Here is a 24038-nt window from a genome sequence, read left to right as displayed (position 1 = left end):
CCCGGGCTGAGTGGCATCTACTTCCCCTGCTCCCGTGGTCAGCCCAGCTCCCAGCACCTTGCAAATGGCCTGGAGCTCCTCACTTTCCTCGTCGTAAGAGGCCAGCAGGAAGCCCCCATAGCGGCCAGCTCGCTTTCCGCGGCCCAGGTAGGCACCGATCACCACGAGGTCCAGGGTGTCGCCCACACCGTCCAGGTAGTCCTTCTTCAGCTGGGAGGAGGGAAGGCAGGAGATGGGGGGGGGCTGGGGTGAGTCTGAGAACTTCCGTAAGGAAGACTGAAGATGCCGCCGTGAGCAGACTGGACATGAACAGGCTTAAAGAGCAAATGGAAGAGGCGACTGCAATGGGAAGAGCAGGTGCCTCTGAGAGGACAGGTCAGGCGGGGAGACCTTTCCCTCACTATGGAGACACAATCCACTCACTCCTTCACACAGGGAATTTATCCACTTATTCCAGAAACACTAAGTGCCAACAGTGTGCCAGGCGGGATCTCAGCCTTGAGGATGCAGTGACTATTTCCTAAGACGGCAAAGGGTCGTGGCCTCACAGCTGCCTACAGTCTCGGAGCGGAAACAGACCAGACAACTCATAAATACACAGAGTAGCAGTCAGCAGGCCTGGCCAGCTCCACTCCAGATTGTCTCCTGCTCTGGTCCTCTTGCCCCTCCAGCCCCATCTCCATCACGCCTCCATCATCTGAGCACATAACAGCCTCCTGCCCGCTGCTCCTGCTTCTGCCCGCACTCCCCACACCCGTCATCATCCACAGAGTAGCCAGGAGACCTGTACAAAATGACACCCAGACCATGTGACTCCCTGCGTACAAACCCCGCTGGTGTCCCAAAACTCTTCGAGGAAAACCCAGTGTTACTTTACCACGGCCCCTGACATGCTGTGTGACCTGGGACCTGTGGTCCACCCTGACCTCACCTCATACCGCAATCGCCCGCTCCTTGCACATGCCGGGCTTACAGCTACCTCAGGGCCTTTGCACTTCCTGCCCATCCCACCTAGATGCTCTGCTCCGCTCTTTCCTGTCATCCTTGTCTCGACCCAAACACCACCTCTGGAGGGGCTTTTCCCAATTACCCGAAGTCCTGCTAGCCCCTCGCTGGCCCTGAGTTGGGTGTTTCCTTCACAAGGAGGGAGATCAGTACCCGAATTTCTCTCCCTCGTGTCCTGGCTGACCTCCTTGCCCGACATGGAAGGAGCGCTCAGGGAGAAGAGAAACCTCATCTGGCTTTCCCATCGCAGCCGTCAGGGCATTTAGCCGGGGCTGCTCTCAGCCAATTCCGGGTGGATTCACACACAGGGACTTGTAGAGGGCAGAAGACCTGAGGCTGGCTGCAGTGGGAGGCAGATGGCTCGAGAAAGGCTCCTGAGCTCAAACACGATGAAGTGTGGGGACCTGAAGTCAAGTGCCCGGTCGAGAAGATGACCAAGTCCAGGGCTGCGGGAAGGCTGAGCGGGGGACAGTCACCTTGAGCCAGTTGTGTGATCTCTTGGCGATCTCGTAGGTGGCATCAACATCCAGGGTTTTCACCATGAGCCCCTCGCAGGAATCTGAAGGAGACACAGAAGTGAGGCCCTTGGGAAGCCCTGGCTCACAGCGGCCAGAGCAGGCAGGTTCTGGGCAAACTGTCCAGGGTGGGGTGGGGAGCAGGCAGGTGAGACCGCAGCAGGCAGAGGCGCGGGTGCCCTCACCTCTCACGGACTGCTCCAAGAACTCGGCAATCTGGTCCATGTCCTTGGTGTCCAGGGAGGTGGCGAAGACAAACTCGCCCTCCATCTCCACAAAGTTCTCCCGGAGCAGCTGCCGGCGTCGGGAAAGGGGCTCACGTACCAAAGACTGAGGGGGCAGGGTGAGAGAAGAAGGGAAAGAGACAGAGGAAAGCCTTAATAGGGAAGAACCAGCCAGGGGACTGGAGACCATTTAGATTCTGGTGACCTCAGGGGCATAAGACGGGGGGGCCACGGCCCTGCTGGAACTTGAATGGTCTCTTGTGACTCTGACTAGGGGTCCTTTTTTTAACACTGGTTGGATAAAGGCACAAGGAAGCCTCTGACCATCAGGTTGTTAACACAGACATGTTTCTGAGAACATATTTTCTATGTTAATCCAGGGGTTGGCAACCTTCCTCCATCAAGAACCAGATAGTAAATATTCTCAGCTCTGAGGGCTACTCTTTGTCACAACGGCTCAACTCTGCCTTTGTAGTCAGAAAGCAGCACCGCAGATGCTAAGTAAGCGATGGGTGTGGTGGCATTCCAACAAAACTTTCTTTACAAAGACAGGTGTGGGATGGGTCTGGCCCAGGGCTGCAGGTGCCGAGCCCCGTTAGGCTGAATCTATGCCCGGAGAAGCACTGCCGGCTTACACTGCAGAGCAAACTCACTAGCCTTGTGGAAATTAACCCACTCTCTACGCTCTTATTGGCCTTGATTGAATTAACCGCATCCTTTATGCTCTAAGTTCTGAGGGTCACGCACAGCCCTGCTGGGAATCACTCGAACAGATTCAAAGCTGAATGTGGCAGGAAGCCTTGTTCGTGCAAACCATCAAGCAGACTGAGCACATTACGGGGAAGCAGAGGGAAGAGTGAGGAAAGAAAAGAAGTCACCTAGCTTGGCCCTCCATCCATCCCCGGGGAGGCTCGGCCCTCCTCTACCAGGCAGAGGCGGGATGCTCCCTGAGACAAGGAACTCACTCCTCCTGGGTGGCCTGTTCCATCTCTGCGAGGGCACAGAATGTGGCAGTGTCTCAACGGCCCTGAACTCATTCACTCCCTTTGGGTCTCGATCCTTTCCCTGACTCTAGCCTAAGGGAAGATTCTGAAAGAAGGTGATAATCGTAGCAGTGACGAAGCAGCAGCTGAGCATCTTAACTGCCCCCTCTGTGCGGGGCACAGTGCTGGGAGCACGTCAGAGACGCGCTCGGCCAGTGCTGTCCAACAGACACGTCGTGTGACTGCATTTTTAATTTTACAGTTTCTGGAGCCACATTCAAAAGAAATAGATGAAATACATTATTTAATAATATACCTTATTTAACCCAATGTATAAAATAGTATCATTTCAACATATGATCAATATAAAAATTATCAAGAAGGTATTTTAGCTGATCTCTTCTCGGACTAAATCTTCCAAGTTCAGTATGTGTTTTATCCATCTAACACATCTCACTTCAGACCTGCCACATTTCAGGTGCTCAGCTGCTACGTGGGGCTGGTGGCTGCGGCACTGGGTAGCACAACTCAGCTGATCTTTCAGACACGCTCTGAGGAAGGTGTTACCCCTTTCTACAGAGATCAGAGGCTCAGCGAGGTTAAGTCGCTTGCCCTAAGTCACCAGCTGGGAAGTGTGTGGTTGGGATAGACAGCGGAGGTGGTCTGATTCTACACACTTAACCATTATGGTTGTTCTCTCATCTTTCTGTACAAAATATTCGCTGGGATGAATATTTTACAACAGAAAAACACTATTGATGGAAAAAGCCTAAGCGTCCATTTGGAGGACAAGCAGTGACAGCAGTTTACAATCACTACAGGAAAGGAACTAGTGGAGGACCTGCCCTGCAGAGTAACAGAGGGACCAGAAGGACTGAGCCAGGAGGGGAACTGAGTGGGGATCATGGAAAAGTGATTCAAAGCAGCAGGAGAAAGGCATTCAGTCAATAAATGCTAGACTGAGACAAATGACTTGTCATTTGTTCAAAAGAAAGCCAGACCACCCACTTCCTGCCTGACACACACACACGTGCAAATTCCAGCTGGAACACAGATTTCAAAGCAAAATACAAAACTGTAAAAATACTAGAAGAAAAACTAAGTGAAAGCTTTTAGAATGCTAGGGAAAGAATGGCCTTTTTAATTTTTCTTTTTTTTAAATCTTGGGGATAACGATGCATTAAGGGGAAAAACAATGTTTGACTACATAAAAATAATAGTTAAAAACAAGTTCTATAGAACAAAAAAGACCAAAAGGCAAAAACCAAATAAGGAATATTTGAAACGCTCATGGCACGAAGGACCCAGCAGAACAGGTACAATCAAAACATGAAAAAAAACCCACAAAGCATCAGATATTTGATACCCCCTACCCCCACAAAATCATGGGAAACAAAATCAGAATTCTTTTGGTTTTCCTACAGTTATTTTATGAGATTAAATGCTATTCTTCATTTGCATCATGAGGTGGGTGGTTTAGGCACTGGACGCGTTTCAGCATTAGGACCACAACTGGCTTCGCTCCACTAGTAAGTGGGACGGGCCAGTTGTCACTGTGCAGTGACTAGACCGTCAAAGATTATCTGGGATGAAGATGGTGATGGCAGCTTCCATGCCAGCCACTGTGCTTCATGCCCGTGTCCCACCACCTAACCTGCCTGTAACAGACAGGGCAGGGGCTACTGTTAGGTCTTTATTATGGATAAGGAACCTGAGACACAGAGAGGTTAGTCACTCACCTGTGGCCACACAGCTAGGAGGGGAGAGCTGGGGTATGAGAGCAGGTTGCCTGGCTCCAGACTCAACCACACCTACCCTGGAACAGTGGTTCTCAAACTTTTTAGTCTCAGGACCCCTTCACACTTGAAATTTATTGAGAACTCACTCCAAAGGGCTTCTGTGTATGTGGGTTGCATCTCTCGATATTTACCATATTAGTGATACAGTATTCATTATAGTATATTCACTGTGACCATATTAAAAGTAAGAAATCTTGAAAACATTAATTAATTTAAAAAAATCCAATACATTAACCCAACCTCTTTATGAAACACGTGTACATTTTTAAATAGTTAGTGAGAAGGGTTTTTACATTTTGGAAAATTCTTTAACATCTGGCTTAACAAAGGTTGGATTCTTGTATCTGCTTCTGCACTCATACGGCTACAGTACGTGAAGAAAATCCGCCTCACACATGGTAAGTTTGAAAAGAGAGGGCCTCCCAGACCCCCACCGGGGTCCTCGGACCTCGCTTTGATAAATGTTGCCCGGTGTGGCCTCCCAGCTCAGTGACATGGCAGAGTCAGAAATGAAACTCAGACCGCTGGCTCCCAAGCTCATGCACCACCTGCCACGCCTCGGCCGCCCTGGAAGTGAAGCCGGAACTCACCTCTCCGTTGAGGTAGATGAGGTCGAAGGCATACAGACACACCTGCACCTGGATCTCGGCTGCATCCACCTCCTGGGTCGAAGCAGAAGAGAGGGCAGAGGTGGGAGAGGGGAGCCAGGGCCTGGCTGGGTCCCCTCCGGTCGTGCCTGTGGCAGACACCGTTGTCACCTTCCACTCTCCCCTTCTCCCCAGCTAAGAGGTCGCACACCTGTGACTGGCAATGCTGGTGGCCCCAGGTCCCAAACTGTGATGGCGCTCAGCTGATCCCAACAACCTCATTCCCCTTTGCCAGGTATTTCCTCTCCCAGCCTCCCTTGCAGCTAATGATGGTGACATGATACGATTCCGGTCAATGAGAGTAAAGACGTCAGCTAGGGTGCAGGTGGTGGGGGCTCCTAGAACAGACTTTCTTTCATGAGACACAGAGATGTAGAAAATAGCCTTCCTCTGTCCTACTTGGCATGCTGGGATAAGAAAGCAACGGCTGGAGCTGTGGTAGCCATATTGCAAAAGGCTAAGAGACCTGCACCCTGACTGACACTTTGTCCCTCTGGAGATTGGGCAGGACTGGGAGAAAGATGAGAGAGCATGGACATGGCAGGCAGTGAGGCTACCTTGCGTTTGCGGGTGGTGAGCACTTGGAATGGCTGGATCTGCTTCTTTTCCCGGTCCCAAGCCACGGCTTCAGTGTCCAGTATAAAGGATGTGACTGACGGAAGTTTAATCTGAAAGAGGAAGAGGGAGACCCAGGCCTGGTGAGACGTGGAGGATGAGGCCAAAGACAGACACAGGGAAACAAATTTCCTTCTCCTGTAGTAGCTCTCAAGGTCCACTGACGCCCTGAGGCCCACGAGCCCCCTGCCGCACCGAGCTGGACAGGACAGGCCTTGGTTCTTTGTACCAGTAACTAGAGCCCCCGCCCGAGCGAAAGCGGGTGACACACACCCACCTTGGGGATGCGGCTGATGATGTCGGGGTACTTTCCAGTATTGTCTTCCTGATTCCTGCTAAAGATCTTCACCTCCCCGCCTTCTAAAACATGGATCTGCAACAGTGGGAGAGGGGAGAGCAAATCAAAGCCCGGTCACCCCAGTGCCCCCTCCTTTCTCTTCTGACCCCCTTTCACTGGCCGAAGGTTCCAGAAGCTCTGGAGGAGGAACTGGTTCAGAGACCTGAGCAAATTATCTCTGTTCAAACAGCACCTCCCACTCGGGTGTGAAAGCCCCCACCATGTTTTCTTCACCATCGCAATCCCTACTCTCGTGCTGCGTATGTATTTGTGGATTTGTCTGGACGTTGTTATGCTGTGAATATCATCCTGGGTTTCACTGTTAATTTACTTATTTTAATAGTCTGGTCACGGTCCTCAAGAGGCGCTCCATCTATGCCATCTTACATGCATGTTACCTCAAGAAGTAAGTTGTGTGTGGGATAGAATATATGACTTGAAACATATATGTGTGTATATATTGCAAATCACTGTCACTATTGTAAATTGTTTCTTTGTATTTTCTCAACACTGTATTTTAAGGTCCATCTATGAAGCCAAAGGTCTACCGACCCCACTATTTGTAACTGCCTCAAGCACCACTGGGTGGCACCCTCCACACTTGCTCACCCATCCCCAGGCGATGAACCGGGATATGGACCCAACTCCCAGCCAAGGCACTAAAGCCACTAGAAGCTTTTTTACAGACCGGACAGGAGGCGTCAAGCACTGGACCACAGGACACAGCGTCCGTAATTGCACTAAGGGTTACGCACGCGCCTGTTATAATAATGAACACATTCCCCAGCAGGGCATGAGCACAGCGGACATTTCTTGAGCTCTCACTGCTATGGGTCAGGAATGATGATGATTTGATCGAATAAAATTGATTTTCAGATGAGCCAGTGAGGTGGCTGTTATCATACCCATTGCACATAGGTGGGAACTAAGCCTTAAGAGATGTGCGGTCAGACAGGCAGTGCAGAGGCGGGCAGTGGGCTGGGGTCTGACTGCCCCCACGCCCCTGCTCCTTGGCACTTTCCTTTCCGCTGGAGGATGCGTCTGGCCCCATACCTGTGCCCTCTGCCCATCGTATTTGTACTCGCAGGTGAAAGCTGCCTCCTCGAAGCGTTTCAGGACCTCGCTGACGCCCCTGGTCGGGTGGGCCAACATTGGCTTTAGGGGGACCCCTGGGAAGGGGGAGAGAGGGTGAGTCATGGAAGACGGTAGAGGGGCTGCTAATTGTGACGACTGCTAACGGCACACAGGAAACATGTGTGCAAGGTCCGGGTCACACCCTCACCAGCTACCCCCTTCTCTCTTTCTCTCATCTCGAAATCCAGAACAGAGACGTGAGCCATCTATAATTACGTACATTAGGGTGACAAGCTTGGGATGACAAAGTGGCAAGACAGAAGAAATCTGGCTCCCTGGGTGATCTCCAGAGCAGAGCCAAGTACCCTCCCTGGCTGCCTGTCTTCCTCTGGACTCATTTGAGAGAAAGAGATCCTGCCTGGCCTGAGCCACTGCGTTTTGGGGTATCTCTGCTCCAGCAGCTTCATTGACACCCGATCTAATACAGAGGGGGACCCCAAGGAGAAAAGGCACGGGTCTGAGCACCAGGGGACAGGGTCCCACCCTCACAGACGAGGAGGAGGAGTCTGCAGGTTCTCAGAGGGCTGCCTGGGAGTGGACACCTCACAGCCACCCCGAGGGCGGAAGCCAAGGCCAGGGGACCTGCAGGAGGGCGCGGGCGGTGCTCAGACCTTCACAGGCCCCGGAGTGGCTCGTACCTGGACTCAGCCGGCAGTGCTCCGGGAGCCGCTCCAGGCCGTGCTGCAGCAGCACAGGGACAATCCGGTCCAGGTCGGGCACCTCACTGGGGTTGTGGGGAGGCGGGGAGAACAAAGGGGGCGGTGTCTTTGCAGAACTCAGGCAGCCTGGATACGCCGCACTCTGGCTGCAGTATGGACTTCTGCCCACCTGTCACCTCGTCCCTGGGGCTAGTCCCACCTGTCCCTGACTCCGTCACCCTGTCTCTGTCACGGTCCTCCCTCAGTGTCACTACACATCACTCTGACTCGCTCTTGGTCTGAGCTGCCATAGCCCCCCATCCGCAGTCGCCATCTCACTGTGGCCGGCCCTGAGTCAGCTGCCAGCCAGGTCCTCCCATGTGGCTCTCCCTGGAGTCCTCTCCATCACTGCACAGAAGTCCTGAGCCCTCTGTGCTGGTCACCAGCCCCTCTGCTATCTCATGGCCTTTGTGCATGAGAGCAGCACAGTCCCGTCTGCTGCTCTCACCTGTCAGCCTCTTGGTGCTTCTCCCCATCCCTGCGCCAGACCCTTCACTGTTTGCTCCCTTCCCGATCTGTCACCATCCTGCGCCTAGCGCCACTCTTGTCTGGATCACCACCCTCCTGTCATCAGCCCCATCATGGTCACTGACACTTGCCAGCCGCTGGCCCCTCCCACATCCGTGGCCCCTCCAGCTCCCCCTGACCTCCTCACTCTGACCATGGCCCCTGGATCTCACCAGAACGTCTGCTTCAGGATCATGCCTTGCTCCTCCAGCCACGTCTTTCTGGCCTCTGCTGTCTTGCCCTTCCCTGCATCCACCACGGCTGGGGGGAATTCTGAGACAAGACCCACCAGAAGAGCCTTGGGATACCTGACCCCCTCAGCTACCCCAGGGTCCACAGTGGGTGATGTGTTGCACCGCAAGGAATGTAAACTCAGTGCCAGGGACACTGTCCTCAGGGAAGGCGCCTGGAGTGGCAGTGGGAGGCAGAATCACGTTGGGGAGGAGTGCGCGGACTTCTGGGAAGAAGGGCAGCCCAGGTTAACTCAAGTGGTGGGCACCGGGACTGGCCATAGGGGCTCACCTTGGCCTGGGGGTGTGAGGCTCACAGCCTGGGAGAGGGCGGCCAGCACTGACTGCTCTGCCAGCCCGAGGCGCAGCCGTCCACTCAGGGCTCTGGGAAGAGAGCAGGCGAGGGGCAGTGGGCACATCCGCACCTGTCCAATCTTGACCTCTATACCTGGCTCTGCCTCCTCCAGTCTCCCCCACCGTGACCCTTTGGAGACCCTCTCCTCAAAACCAGAACAACCTTCACAGCCAGATGGGACCCAAGACATCACACAGCCCCACTGAACAGATGAGGAAACTGAGGCCAACCAGTAACAATGACGACCACTGGCATTTCCTGGGGACAGTTGGCCTGGAACTGGGACACAGCCTGCCCCACTGGTGCCCACGTGTGATGGTCAAGGACCCGTCCCCAGCATAGGTCTTGTTCTGAGCCAATGACCTGGAGCACAAGGCTTAACTCCCTTGTGCCTCTGTCTCCCCCTCTGTAAACCAGGGTGAGGATCACGGGGCCTGCCTCGCAGAACTGCAGAGAGGAACTGACGGGATAAAGCATGTGGCCCAAGGCAGGGCACCCACGAAATGCTCCAGGATGTCAATGGTTTCTTCATTGTCACGGCAACCACCTGGCTCCTGTACGTACTGTACTTGGCTCAGGCCAAGGCAGACATCACCAATCAATCATGGCACTCTTTCCCCACAGCCCAGGACACTTCTCCAGGCAGTATTACCAACGAGGAGCTAGTGTCCCATCCGACCAAGGAGGGCCGGGCTCCTGGCTCACACTGCTCTCGTCTAAGGTCAGGGCACTGGCAGTGGTCCCAGCCTCCAGTCCCCCACCTTCACCTCCTCGCACCTCACGGCCGCACTCACCTGGCAATGAATCGGGCTTCTGAGTGGCGGCAGGCAACAAAGAGGCCTTTGATGATGTCCATCTTCCTGGTTGTGGACTGAAGAGGTGGGGGAACAAGGTCAGGGCCTGGGGATGAAGGAAATACTTCCTCCCTGCCCCCTGCACCCCCACTTCCTACAGCCACGCGCTCAGTAGGAAGGGCCAGCTCTCCTTCTTGCCTCCCTCTCTAGCTTTATTCAGCATATAATTATTGTCACATGGCAGACACCAGATCAGCTGCCAGAATCTCAAGAGGCGGTTGTCTTGAGGGCGGGAAGAAGGAATGGCAGGTCCGCACCCCACAGGCAGAACTGAAGTGATCCTGCCCCAGATAGTCTAACTCTTGCCCTCTTGCCACACGTGGTTTTGGGTCCCCGAGGTGAGGAGCAGAGGGTCTGGGGACGGAGGTAAGCACCCCGCCCCACTCACAGCACTGCCAGTGAGCCGGGCGATGTCTCGGAATTTGGCGAAGACCCCAGAGGCGGTGAGGGCAGGCGGGGGCAGCATGAGCCTTTGGGTGCTGCGGCTGTTCTCGGCCACCAGCCCCACGTCGCCCTTCTCAGCTGCCTCAGCCCGGACAGACTCGAGCTGCCGACCTTGGGGGAGGAGAGAGCCAGGTGGTGAGGGCATGGCTGCACCTCCCTTCTCTGGCGGCCTGGCTGCATCTGCTCCGGCTAGGTGTCCTGCGGGCGACCCCCCAACTTCCCCAGTCCTAACACTCACCCACTTGTTACAATAGCTCACTAACACCTGCCTCCCTTCACGTCAGGTGTAAGAGGCCTATTAGATGTCCGCATGGAGTAAGGTTCGCAGTTGGATGAACACGTCTACACGGGGGAGATGCCTAGGGTGGCGGTGTCAGTATGTAGATGCGATTCAGAGCCACGGGGTAGGATGGGATCACCAGGGGAGCGAGTGTAGACAGAAAAGGCAGCCAAGGGACCCTCTGCCTGTCCCCCAGTTGGTCATGCACGCCCTCCAGCAGGGTAATTGTTGTTATTCTAGCTTTTTGAAGTCCCCAGTTTAAACACAGAGAATGTTTTCTGGTCTTTCTCATTGTCCAGACTGGGTCCCACAGGCCCCGCACTGTTAAAAGCAGGAGGCTGGGAAGACAGTTAACACATGGCTCTGACCAACACCTCTCACTCCATCAGAACCACAACTCCTTCTCATATAATATGAGGTCGAGAGCAGACAGCTGCTGACACTGGTGTCCCCGCCCAGCGGTGCCACGGGGCGGAGGCCACTCTGCCCTTTGGCACTTGTCCTTAGAATGTCAGCAGTAAGGGACTTTGTGTCACTCCATTCTATTCTGAAACGAAATACAGAGATGATATAACCTACAGACACTGTCATTTCGGGAGAATGCCGACTGTAAAACATACAAGGAACAGCGCTTTCTAACGAAAGAGCGCGCATTCCCACCTTTGGCTGCCCGGCTCCTGCACTCGAAGATGCGAAGCGACGTAACGAGGTGGTCGGGCCTACTGCCTGCACGTGGAATTGCACAAAAGGGGCAGCAACAAGTGTGAGCCTTCACATGTGTGTGAGGTGGAGATGTGCACTGTCAATAGTGCTGGGGTTTTCCAAAATGCTGACCAGCTCTTAACAAACCTGGGGCTGGGCGGCCATCAGGGCCATGAGGAGACGCATTGAGTGTGTGCGCTAATGGGCTAAGGACGTGCTTCTTGACGGCCCCCAGACACAGGTCGCTCACCTGCTCCCAAGCTGAAATGATGTGCCTGTCCCTCCCTAGTGTCCTGTCCTGGCGCCGGATCCATCATCCACCGAGTCGTCACGTAAAACGCCCAGGCAGTCTTTGCACCCCCTCCGATCCTGGCCCCCCGAGCCCAGCTGGTCCTTCCTGTTCCCGTCTCTCTCGGCTCCTGCCGTCTCCTCTGCTCCCTGCAGCTTCGGCCCCAGCTCCTCCTCCCCTGGACCTTCACCCCGGCCTCCTCCATGGACTCCTGCTTTCCTGTCCGTCCTCCACACAGGCCCAGAACCGACCTGGCCCCTCGTCTGCTCACGAGCTTTCTGTGGCTCCCTGATGCCCTCACAATGAACACCAAGCACTGAGGCCCCTTGGCACCGGCCAGCCTCTCCACAAGCACTGGGGTTTGGCTGTTGTGGGCAAGCAGCCCCGCCCATATCCCCTTCTTTCCTCGTCTCCTCTGGGTCCCTCCTGCTCTCCTGGTCAGGCCTGCAGGACCTGCGCCACCTCCCTAAGCCCCGGCCCTCAGGCCCAGCCCCCGACCCTGTTCTTCGCCTGCAGCCTCTTTCCAGCCCCACTGCCCCGACTCCGCTGCCAATCCATTGCATCAGGCCCCTCGTCGGCCTCTCTTCAGAGTCCCTCTCCATCACCTCAGGTCTTCCCCAAGCTCCCTGCCTTCCCCAAGCTCCACTCCTACCAGAGCTTCCACCACAGCCCCTCCGTACCTGTGGCCTGGGCCACTGCCTTGAGAAGGATGCCGTCCCCGACACCAAGCTCCAGGCCCTGCTGGGGCGGCCCAAGGTGGTTGAGACTAAGGTAGATGATGGGGAGAAGGTCTGGAGGTGACAGGGCTACCACGGAGCGCAGCAAGTTGCTCAGCGTCTCCACCATCCGGAGCCTGGAGGAGGAGCGGGCGACTGCTGGGTGAGGAACAGAGCCGGAAAGCACCCACCCCCCAGGGAAAGCACCCACCCCAGCCAGGACAGCCCGATTCATTACCGAGCAGAAACCTCCTCGATCTTCTCAAAGGTCCGGGCCACAGCCAAATAAGGGACCCTGGGGAAAGAGACACACATGCTGTCCCTCACCCAGCCACCTCCCCATGCCTCCCTGGGGACAGCCTTGCTAATTCCCAAATGCACGCCCACCCGTAACACGCTCGCTCCCCAGGGTTTTCTCTCTGTCCCCTTCAATGCTGCTGACTGTGTCCCCAAAACATGAAGAGAGAGATTTGACAGTTTCCTCCAACTGAGGCCACCGGTGAGAAGGCCCCCCACAGTGACAGGGGCTGGGGTAGGACAGCACGGGGAGGGACCGCCTCACTTCTGGCCCGGCCCCCAGCAGGCGTCTTCTACGGGATGGTAGTTGTTCTTGGCAGGGTTGTAGCTACATGGGTCCAGGGGGCTGTGGAGGCAAAAGGGAGATTAGACTGAGCAGGAGCCTGGGTCAAAGGGAAGCCATTCCTCCAACTAATATTTACTGGGCACCTATTATGGGCCAGGCCCGTTCTAGACACAGAAGTAAATGCAAACGAAGTGTGCTAACCTGGAGCTCACATTTGAGTGGGAGAGTCTGGGGAAAAATAAACAAACAATTTTAGGCATTAAGAAAGTATTTCAGAAAAGAAAAGAAAACCAAGTAGGGGGAGAAAGACGGATAGTAGGTACTACTTCAGAGGGTGGTTGGGGAAGGCCGGAGAGGAGACACATGGGCAGGATGACATGAACGGTGGGCGAGCGGGGATCAGGGAGAAGAGCATTCCGGGCAGGGGGAACAGCAAGTGCAAAGGCCGTGAGGTAGAGACACACTCGATGTGTCTGAGGCACAAAAAAGGGGTCAGCATGGTTAGAGTGGACAGTATGATCCGACCATCTTGTAGAGCCCACTCTAAGAGGCCTAGGACTCCTCTCGGCCTCTCCGCCAACCCCTCCCTCCTTCACCTTGTACGAGCAGAAGGGCACCAGCGTTGGATGTCACAAAGTGCCAGGGCCTTACTAAGGTCCTGTAACACATCTGTTAGCAATCAGCCCTACAGGCAGGGACTTCTGTTTTCCAGATAAAGAAACAGAACACAGTGCTTAAGCAGCCCACCCACGATCACACAGCCAGCAAGTAACAGGGCTCCAGAGACTGCGCTCTAAACCTCTGCATCATAAATAAACGCCTCTGGAAATGCCTCCCGCTGACCCTGTCGGAGCCAGCACAGTCCAGACTGCAGTCACACACTGGGTTCAAACCCCTGGGGCAGTGGCCGTCCCCTCCAAACCAGTGTCTCCATCATCCATTGGAGCCACCAAGGGTCCTCGCATGACATGTAGTCATCAGGGTAAGGGAGAAATTAGGGTGAAGGTTCCCACTCCTTGATGCAGTTTGTAGTGAGCATTTTTCAAACACTGATTCCCCAACCTCAAGACTATATCTCCACCAAAACTTGGGGGACAAAAGGGTACAGGAGAAGACTCCAGATTTTCTTCAGCTCTTCAGCTGATTCTGATGCACAGATCGGGTTGAGGACGGCAGAGCTGGGCTGTGCAGCAAACTCTACGGACTCAGCGTTTAGTAAGTGGTAGCCATCCTGGTTGTCTCTGTTATTACAAGAGGCAGTAGAGCACAGTGGGTAAGAAGTTCTATAGCCAGACTGCCTGGTTCAAACCCCAACTCTGCCACGCTCCCCGTCTATGACCTAAGCAAGGCATTAAAATCACATAATAATAATTATTAGTAGTAGTATTGTTATTGTTAATAGCAGCAGCTACAACTGCTGAGCTTGGCCATGGCAGACTGTAGTCTAAATGCTCCAAATCCTCAGGAGGAGGCTGCCACAGAAAGGCTAAGTCATTTCCTCAAGGTGACACTGCTGGCAAAGGTGGGGCTGGAATTTCTAACTACTCCACAATACTGCCCTGCCTCATGCCTCACTTTTCTCATCTGTGGTATGGGGACGCTGACAGACCTACACACGGTGGTGCTGTGAGCAGTCACTGCATTACGATACAAAAGGCACGCCGCCTAGGGCCTGGCACACAGTCAACGGTGGATGAAAAGGTGTGCTTTCTGTCACCCATATGTCCCCATTTCAAAGGGGAGAAAACTGGAGGTCCTGAACGTCTGTCTCCTGCTGGAAGCCATCAGAGATGGACAGTGATCAGGCTGGGAACTACATAAGAAAACTGGTCATAGCATCACAGGAAATTAAAAACAGGACCTAAAACTTCATGCATAGGACACCAATTTTGTTAGAGAAACTTATTTATAAATATGTAAGCACAGACACGTACCCAGGAGGCAAGATGGGGCAGTGAAGAAAGAGCCCAGGCTTAGGAATCAGAGTGACACGGGTCCCAGGCCTGGTCCTAGCCCTACCTCCCTGTGTGACTTGGGGAAGCCAACCTAACCTCTGTGGGCAAATGGGTCCAATGTCTGTGAAATGGTCAAAATACCCGCTTCCTTCACAGGACTACTGCACAGATGAAGTAAAGCGGCATAAAAGAAACCTTTAGCACCGTACCTGACATAGTAGGTGTTCAAGAAAAGGAGCTGACTATTCCTAGTGCTGTCACACCCTGAAATGGTGCCATTTACTCTCACAACAAGGTCTCAACTGGAGTACAAAGCTGACATTAGGAATCCCCAAAACGTTTTTATCAGAATAATTATAGCTGAAAGAATTTTTTGTGATTACCTGTCTCCTTTTTGGAGGCCTAGAATAAAATTAAAGAAACTCTGGCTCACTGCATCCTTCTTTTCAATCCACTGTCCTCTCTACTCAACAGCAGACACTGACTCACCCCTTGGGCTCCTCCTTTATTGGGGTAACAGACTCCTCTTCTTTTACTTCTTTTTTGACTGCGGGCTTCCGGGGGGCTGGAAATGAAGCCAGGAAATTGTGGGTCCTGTCCCCCACCCCACAACCACTCTCCACCCAGCACCACCCCATCACCCTGGAGAGGGTGACAAGCCAGGAGAGATAAGTTAGACTTTCTAACTCGAGGGAAGACCAGAGAGATTTGCAGCTTTCTCCGGAGAAAAACACCCCTGCCTCCGCCCTGCACAACCCCGGGGAGGTGAGGGGGGGACAAACTCACTGAAGAAACTGCTGAGCGTCCTGGGAGGCCTGGGGGGCTTAGCCGGATCCTCCTCCTGTGGCTCCTGCTTTATCGTCACACCAGGCTCTGAACTGCTTTCTGTCGGGGGCTCTGCTCCTAAAAAGGTCACATGGTGATGATGCAAACTGTTTTGACCCCGACCCTTTTTTTCAACCCCAAGGTCATTCTGACACTATAGAAAAACCTAACCAATTCTGCCCTTTTCCTCTCGTAAGTTTTGAGCCTCTCAGGCCTGATGCTTTTTTATCAGCACTAACTCCTGGAATGTTAGCATTTGGCCCAAAGCGGGACACTTGTGGAGAGTGGTAAAAAGAAATCTCAGCCCGATGAGAAGAAATGGCCCCACTTCTGCAGCTGCAGAAAAGCAGGTACAATTTGGCATCCTAAAAATGTCCCCATGGTGTTGTTTCTAACACAGGAGTCCCACGGACACCAGACGCAGAGCTTGTTCTGTGGCCTGTGAGGGTAATACTCACCTCTAAAATCCTGTAACTCGGCCTAGTCTTCCCACTAGTCTAACTTAAAAAACTACTGCTCAAGCAATAAGAGTGTCTATGATTTCTGAAAGGTATCAGGAGGATGAATGGCTCTTTCATTTTTTTCCCACATGCATGGAGGAAAAATAATGACAAAAACAATAACGATAAAATCAAGGACTCCCCTAGAATTTGCATTTAAATAACACATTTGAGAATCTATGTCTCAGTTACATGAACTATCCTCCAAGAAATCTGACCCCAAAATCGAGATGGGGCTGCTGGGGGAAGAGGATCAGACACTCACTGCAGGTCTCTGGGGGCTCAGGAGTTGCCGTGGGTGGGTCCCCCTCTTCTGTTTCCTTCTCTATGGCCTCCTCCGGCTCTGGGAGGCTTTCTGCTTCTGTTGACAGAAATGTCAGATGGCAAAAAGTCACTTTGACATTTCAAATCACTAAGGACATTTCAACTCCCAAGACATTCTGCTCCATTTGTTCTTTCAGGAGCCAATCAAGTGTGTCTATGAAGCGATGGGAGAGGGTCGGCCTCCTGCAAGACAAAGACCTCCGAGGGGACCCAACCCCAGTGTTCGCCTGTGCAGCTGAACAATGCCAGTCCATTCTTATAAACTATTATTTCAGAATTATTCACCTCAAAATTAGAGTTGCACATGATAACTTGTTACAGATTATAATAGAAAATGTTAAAACTGACAGAAAAAAAACTATACCTCCAGGGTAACAATAAAAATTGAATAAACTAACTTGGGAAAAATTTGCGTTAGTAGAAAGAAGCCACCCACCCCCACGCCCCCAGACGCTGACAATAGCGGAAACTACACGATTTACAGCAAAATTTGTTCCTGACTAAAAATTACGAACAGGAAATGAAATCTCGACCAAATTCAAATCGTTCCTGGGAAAGATGAACCTAATAAGGACCTGTCATTAAACAAACAGACAGAAGCAACGGCTGCAACTGTTATAATCTCAGCACCCAAATGCTCAATGGATCAGACCTTTATGACTACATTTCCCAGGTGTCACCAAGATGCAGGGAACTCACAAGGACACAGCAGAGTATTTGACATTTTCAAGGGAAACTGGTGACATCTGCTCGACACTATATGAACTACCAGCTCAGTGTATTTTGGTTTTCAGTATCAGGTCGCATTCTTTCTAATTCTTGATGTTGTATTTCTGCAAAGCTGGGTTTTCACTGGTTGCTGTGATAAAAACCAAGTACTGCACAAAAATCAGTGTGGGACAGGAAACAGGAAATGAGGGTGGCAGTTTGCAACTAGATTCCAAAGTTTGACAAATGGTGCAGCGTTTTTCAATGTATGTGTGTTATTCTCAAGTGCTCAAGTTGCTAGAACATACATAGTTGTTTGAACCTAAGTACTTAATATGTGGAACTGGTATGGTGTTGGCCCAGGGGTGCCATGAAAAATGACTGAGACACTGAGAGTGATGTGAAAGTGTGGGAACCTCTGCTTTCCAGTAAAATTTACAAGTAACAACAAATCATTTAGAGGGACATACTTTCATAAACTAAAGATAAAAAGGGGAAACCACGTTTGAATGAACACTGAACTAAGATGGCCCAATGAATGTATTTCAAAATGCTCTCTTAGCAAATCTCCCTGTGTGGCTGTGTGGAGCTCTGAGAGATGCTTCTGGATGCACGGACACAGGCATCAATCGGTGGGGCCCTGACACCCGTCCTCTCGGACAGGCCCCGCCCTTCCAGATCGCACGCATGCACGCACACACACGCACATGCACACACACGCACATGCACACACACTTCTCTCCTCCAGGTGTCTCACCTCCTTCCTCCTTCTTCCTCTTGGTGTCTCCGTCCTTGTCCTCGCTCTGCTCTTCCAGAACATTCTGAATTGTCCGTTTAGAAAGCTGCTTCCGAGCTGAGAAGGCAAAGGGCTCGGTGTGGCGGAATCACTGGCCCATGCGTCCCCGCCCCAATGAGCTCAGGCCCTGAGAAGGCTCTGGGTCCCATCTCTTCTCCACCTGCCCACAGCCACTGCCCCAGCTCGGCTGTCTCCTGGCTGTGTGACATGAGCAGATTACTTAATCTCTCTGTGCCTCACTCGCCCACATCTGCAGAATGTTAACAATCCCAAGAAGTAAGCAATGATGTAACGGGCTCGGCCCACTCCCCGACGCTAGCAGACGCTCTCCCTACACCACCTGCATCCCTGGGATCTTACCATCTCCATGTGCCTCAGACAGATTTTCCAGAACTTCAGAAGCCCGGAAGTGGCAGGGAATCAACGGGCCCTGGGAGTAACCCTCACCCAGGGACTGATGGGTGCTGGTGTATGAACACCCCAGCTCCTCACACAGCAGGTATCTAATTCTGAGCACACATTGACGCGGGCTCCCAGAGCGTCCCCAGAGGGGTAAGTGCTCCGCCCACTGTGGTAGCTGACCTAAGAACACATCTTACAGTGGCTGCCTCCACTGCCCTGAATCACTGTGTTCATCCCACCTCCCACCCCCTCAAGAAACAACTTGCACTTAAATCCTTGTTTCTGAGCTTCAGAGCCGGCTTCTAGAAAACTCCACATTGAGGCACTAACACATGGTGAAGAAAAGGCAGCTGTAACCATTTTCGTCCACTCTCACCTTCTCCTTGGTCTCCTGGCCCCGTGACTCCTTCCCACTGCCTGAGAGGGACCTTCTATCAGCTGTGGTTGGCACCCCTGCTCAAAAGCCGTCCACACTTCCCCATTCCCCACTCCAGGGTAAAGTCTTTTAATCTCCACTCTGTCCTACTATCCTACCTAATCTCTCCCCACTTGACCTTCTAACTTCCCATGACACGTACGCAAAATACTTTATTTTCCAACTTCGCTGAATTGTTACTGTTCCCAAACACACTGTGCTATGTCACACCTCCGGGCCTTTGCACATGCTGTTTAGCAGTCCTTTGGGACAAGGTTCCGCTGTCACTTCCTCTAAAATGAATTCCCTGACACCTCTCCAGAACAAATCTTAGTGTCAGCGCTGAGCTCCCAGCAGCCCTGAGCCATTCAGCCATTTCGTTACGATCACCTCTCCCACAGGTCTGAGCTGACCCTTCAAGCTTGCAGCCCTCCCATGGCTCCCCAGCACCCACAGGACAAAGCCCAGCCTCCTCAGCCTCACATGCAAGACCCTCGGGGAGCCAGCCCCCACTCTCCTCCCTACCTCATCTCTCTCCACACACTATCCCCAAGCTCTCCCTGCTCCCCAAATCAGTTATTCTCCAGAATCACTGACATGTATGGGCCTCCCCAAACATGCCATGCTGTTCTACCTCGAAGCCTCTGAACATGCTGTTCGTGGCTGTGACACTTCCCATCGTCTTTCTCAACACCACGAACCCTAAACCATCTGCTAAGACTCCACTCAGTCACCTCTCCTGGGCTGGCTCAGTTCTGCGCTCCCACAACACCCTCTGTTACCACTATTATTTCTTATACCACTCCATCCAATGGCCATACGTGGCGAGCCACACAAGCTTACATTTTCTGATATCTACACTGAAAAGAGGGAAAAAAACTGGTGAATTAAGTCATTTCCCCAAGGTCACATAGGCAGCGGATGGTGGAGCTGTGCTTTTAACCACAGTGCTAAGATCGGAGCTGTCATGAGGATGGCCGCCTGGGGTAGAAATCCAAGTGGGGACAAAGACAGGCAACTGAAAGGGCAGGGCCGTGTCCTTACCTGTGCGACGCTTTGGGATCCCTGACGGGGAGGTGCGTGTTGGAGAGGTACTGGAGAGGGGACGGCTGCTGTCAGGACACGTGACCGGACTGGGAGAGGAAACTTGTGCAGAGTCCAGGGCTGGCTTCTGGAAGGGGAAAGAAGAGCAATTACAGAGTGAGGGGAGGGAGGAGGGTACACACAGCTCTCATTTCTAAGCAGTTGAGAGTAGAGAGGCGCTCTAAACCTCTCTTTCTCTGTGCAAGCCCTCCTCTCCACCCCATGGTCCTAGCCCCAGCTCAGGCCTCGTTCTCTCTTACTGGGCCATCATTCTACCCTCCTGTGAAGTTTAGTGGTCCCACATTCTCCCCATCATTGATACCAATAACAACCCTCTTTTTTCTACAGTTACAGAATCTTTGATTTTCTTCTGGGCATATGATGGCCCAACTAAAGACTACACTTCCCAGCCTCCCTTGCAGCTAGGTGTAGCCATGAACCCCAGTTCCACACAATGTAAGGGGAAATAATGCACACTTCCTTTGGTTCAAATAACACTCACTTAATGGCAAGTGAGTGCCCACCTCTTCCCAATGTGGACATTCACTTGGACAAGCGCATCTAGGCAGGGCAAGCAACAATAGGGAAGCATCCTGGCTCTCTGACACGGTGAGACTGCCCCACTAATCCTGGACTTTTAGGGCTCGTTAGAGAGAAAAACAGATTCCTACCTTGCTTACACCACTGTTACTTATGTCTTGGTTTCAACTACTAACTAATCTTCTTACAGGGACCTGTGCCAGTTATTGAGCAATCGTTCCTCAGCTCCCATCCACTCTCCCTCGTGATGCTGGGACTCTGCAAACTCTTTTCCTGCTGACAGCGAGCTGTGTCAGGCAGCACAAATACAGGATGCTGGGTAGGAATGTGTGAGCTGGACCCAATCTACAGGATTTCCAACACTTGCAGGGCCTGCTAGTGGCGCCGCAGCAGACACCAGCACCCTCCACCCAGTGCCCTTCCCTCACAGATCCGAGCCCCAGGCCGACAGGGCACCTTCCGAGCACCCAGCCAGCATCCCTGCCAGGAAGCTCTGAATGTCAGCTTCACAGCCCGAGGGATGGTAGCTGCGCCCTGCAGCTGCTACTTCTGCAATGCTTTGCTTCGAGTTCTCTTTTCACCCATTGGTAACTATAGACCTAGTTGACAATTCTTTGTTAAACTCTTTCTCTTCAAATCACTCGTGTGGTTTCTGTCTCCTATTTGGACCCTGACGGATACGAGCCCCCAAGGCATGTTCTAAACGCTGCCCAGAAGCCAAAGCTACCTCTGGCCCTCTACTGCTCAAAATCCTTCCAGAGCTCCCGAGCAGCCTCAGGGTCAAGTCCAAGGCCTAAAGATGTTCCCGTCCTCATCCTCGGGATCTGTGACTATGTTCAGTTACACAGCAAGGACAATTCAGGCTGCAGAGAGAATGAAGGTTGCTAACCAGCTGCCCTTAAATGGAGAGATGATCCTGGATTATGCGGTGGGCCCAGTGCAATCACAGGGGCCTAAAAAGTGGCAGAAGGAGGCAGGAGAGTGAGATGCGACTACTGCAGAAAGACACAGAGTTGAGAGCTTTGCAAATGGAGAAAAGGTGGCTTCTAGAAACTGGAAAAGGTAGGGAAATGGATTCTCCCCTCAAGACCTCGGAAAGAAGCACAGTCAACACCTTGATTTTAGCCCCGATGAGACCCATGTCAGGCTCCTGACCCCCAGAACTGCAAGGTAATACACTCATGTGGTTTTAAGCCCCAAAGTCTGCAATGAATCGTTATAGCAGCAAATGGGAAACACATACAAGGAGTCAAGGAAAGTTTCATGGAGGTGACTTCTGAGCAACGCCCTGAAGTGAGGGATTGGGCCACACGTGTACATGGGGAAAGGTTTAGGCAGAAAAAAGAGTAAGAGGCCCACTTGGCATGTGTGAGAATCTGGGCAGAGCGAGCAGAGGAAGAGATGAAGGAGGTGGAAGAGGTGTCTCCATAAGGACCGGCTCGGGCCGGAACTCCCAACCCTGGGGGTTCGAGCAGGGGACAGAGGATCCAACTTCACCACTGACAGAGACACACTGTCCTGTGGACGTTATCCACAGAGCAATAAACAGGCATTAAATGACTTTTTAAAAAAGAGAAGGAAATGAGCCCCACAGAAGACGAAAAGCTGTCTGACAACAGAAGATACTGGACATGTTTTTGAGCCCTTTTGCATCAGGCATTATTCTCAGATCTTTATGTGAACTGACTGCATGCATCTTCTCAGCCACCGGGAGGCAGGGAGCTGCAAGTGGCAGGGGAGGCAGCTGAGGCATGACAGGTCAGCGAGCCCGCCCCAGGGCCCAGGGCAGAGGCAGAGTGAGGCCCCTGCAGCCCAGGCCGTCCGTCTGCTCCGTGGCACAGCCACTAAACCCTTCCGCCTCCTGGGGCAACGCTCCAAAGTCCTCCTGAGCAGCTGCTGCACCCAGTTCCCCAGGCTAATGGGAATGATGGGAATGGGGTTCCTTCCAGTAAAAATGGGCACGCTGATGAGCACCTACCTGACTTTTGGGGGACATGAGGGCTTCGTCCTCTTCCTCCTCTTCACTGCACAGGACCCGGGCCGCCTTCCTGCCCGGCTTCTTCACTGGAGAGTCACTGTCGGGCACCTCTCTATTCCGTTCCTTCAGTGCCACCCTGGAAGGTGGGAAAATGGGGGTGTTCTAGCAGGCAGAGTGTGACACTGCCCCAAACACTGCACCTCCTTCACTACGTTCATTCCCTTCCTTTCTTTCAATGAACATTTTCTGGGGGCCTCCTAGGCTTATACTTTCACTCATCCATCCATCCATCACACATCTCTGGAGGCCTCCTATGTGCCCACCTGTGATGGGTGACGCTGAGGAACAAGCAGAGTTATTACTGAAGGCAAAGACTAACCTCCAACATCAATTTAGACCTCCTTTAGTCATCCAAGCCCAAGTTTTAGCTAGCTATATGGACACTCAAATAGGGGCTACCCTTTCCAGCCTCCCCTGCAGCTAGGTACGGTCAAGTGATGGGTTTTGACCAATAGAATGTAAGTGACCATGACTGACACATGACCGATTGCCCTCATATTGTCTTAGTCCTGGAACTTGGACTTCCTGACCTGCTTTGACAATGCAGATGAAGCCACGGCAGAACTGAAACAGGGAGGAGAGGAAACCTGGGTCTCAGTACAATCTACGTGTAGTGGTACCGAGCTGTCTACCTGCCCTATATTGTCTAAACAGCTGAAACTCTTCTGAGAAAAAGGCAACTTTTATTTTAATTAAATCACTGTGACTTGAGTTACTGTTAATGCAGCTCAAATACATCCCTGACACTGGCTCTGAGGAGCTCTCCGTCTGGTGAGGAACAGACACAAACCATCCAAATACACTGTGACATGGAGGTCGTTTCAAGTGCTGAGAACACAGCTGATTCCTACAGGTTTCTGCTTTCACAGAGCTCATGGTCTGGACAACGAGACCAACATGTAGACAAACAGCTCACTACTTAGGTCGGGGATGGCACATTTTATGGAACATCATCAAAAAGAATAAAGTGAGTTTATACAAAGCATCGTGGAGAGGGCTTTAAAAGACATCTTTTGTGTGGGGGGAGAAAGCACGCTATCAATGCCACAAGAGCTGTTGCTGTTGATTTTGTTCACTGCTGTGGCCATAGGGTCTAGAACAGTGCCTGGCAAGTAGAAGGTACGCTAATAGGTATTTGTTGAATAAATAAATATGTACAGTATGAGTCCACGAATGTAAAAAATATATGCATGTTTGCCAGTGTATATCTGCAACTTGCATACATAATAATGCTGCTTTGTTATTTAAAAATAAAGGTGTATATTATTGGGAACCTTACATGTCAGGGATGTGCTAGCTACTTGAGCTGTAACAGTGATCAAAATGACAGCCCTTCTATCTGATAAATAAGTATGGGAAACACTCGTTCAATAAATATTTACTGAGCACCTACTATGTCAATAACTGTGTTGGGTGTACATATATTTATAGGCATAGAAAAAAGATATACCTCAAACTGGTAATCGTTCCTCTAGAGAGTAAATATTGGAAGGACTTCAAATTTTTTACTTTACCTACTTCTCTAGGTTGACACA

At 52.2% G+C, this 24038-nt stretch overlaps 1 protein-coding gene across 5 annotated transcripts in view; it reads right to left on the bottom strand.

Moving 5' to 3' along the window:
* Nucleotides 1-24038, bottom strand: part of LIG1 (DNA ligase 1) — a 33960-nt gene that overhangs the window by 3894 nt on the left and 6028 nt on the right. For 2 of the 5 annotated variants that reach the window (XM_019752616.2, XM_019752619.2), the window contains exons 4-25: nucleotides 22444-22579; nucleotides 19887-20013; nucleotides 17987-18082; nucleotides 16463-16558; nucleotides 15659-15775; nucleotides 15362-15437; nucleotides 13119-13145; nucleotides 12897-12977; nucleotides 12573-12629; nucleotides 12299-12471; nucleotides 10292-10458; nucleotides 9844-9920; nucleotides 8987-9078; nucleotides 8638-8737; nucleotides 7898-7983; nucleotides 7179-7294; nucleotides 6066-6161; nucleotides 5731-5841; nucleotides 5117-5188; nucleotides 1706-1850; nucleotides 1482-1564; nucleotides 58-210 (exon numbers count right to left, since the gene is read on the bottom strand). In XM_019752616.2, coding sequence (XP_019608175.2) covers nucleotides 58-210; nucleotides 1482-1564; nucleotides 1706-1850; nucleotides 5117-5188; nucleotides 5731-5841; nucleotides 6066-6161; nucleotides 7179-7294; nucleotides 7898-7983; nucleotides 8638-8737; nucleotides 8987-9078; nucleotides 9844-9920; nucleotides 10292-10458; nucleotides 12299-12471; nucleotides 12573-12629; nucleotides 12897-12977; nucleotides 13119-13145; nucleotides 15362-15437; nucleotides 15659-15775; nucleotides 16463-16558; nucleotides 17987-18082; nucleotides 19887-20013; nucleotides 22444-22579 — 2284 coding nt within the window. Of the gene's footprint in view, nucleotides 1-57; nucleotides 211-1481; nucleotides 1565-1705; nucleotides 1851-5116; nucleotides 5263-5730; nucleotides 5842-6065; nucleotides 6162-7178; nucleotides 7295-7897; nucleotides 7984-8637; nucleotides 8738-8986; nucleotides 9079-9843; nucleotides 9921-10291; nucleotides 10459-12298; nucleotides 12472-12572; nucleotides 12630-12896; nucleotides 12978-13118; nucleotides 13146-15361; nucleotides 15438-15658; nucleotides 15776-16462; nucleotides 16559-17986; nucleotides 18083-19886; nucleotides 20014-22443; nucleotides 22580-24038 lie in introns of those variants that run through there. The other 3 variants (XM_019752617.2, XM_074316172.1, XR_012490562.1) reach the window with 2 other exon arrangements.

Source organism: Rhinolophus sinicus, linkage group LG11 (assembly GCF_036562045.2).
Source record: "Rhinolophus sinicus isolate RSC01 linkage group LG11, ASM3656204v1, whole genome shotgun sequence".
NCBI classification, from domain to species: Eukaryota; Metazoa; Chordata; class Mammalia; order Chiroptera; family Rhinolophidae; genus Rhinolophus; species Rhinolophus sinicus.
Note: the sequence above shows the minus strand (reverse complement) of the source record. Positions and strands in the feature narration are given on the sequence as shown.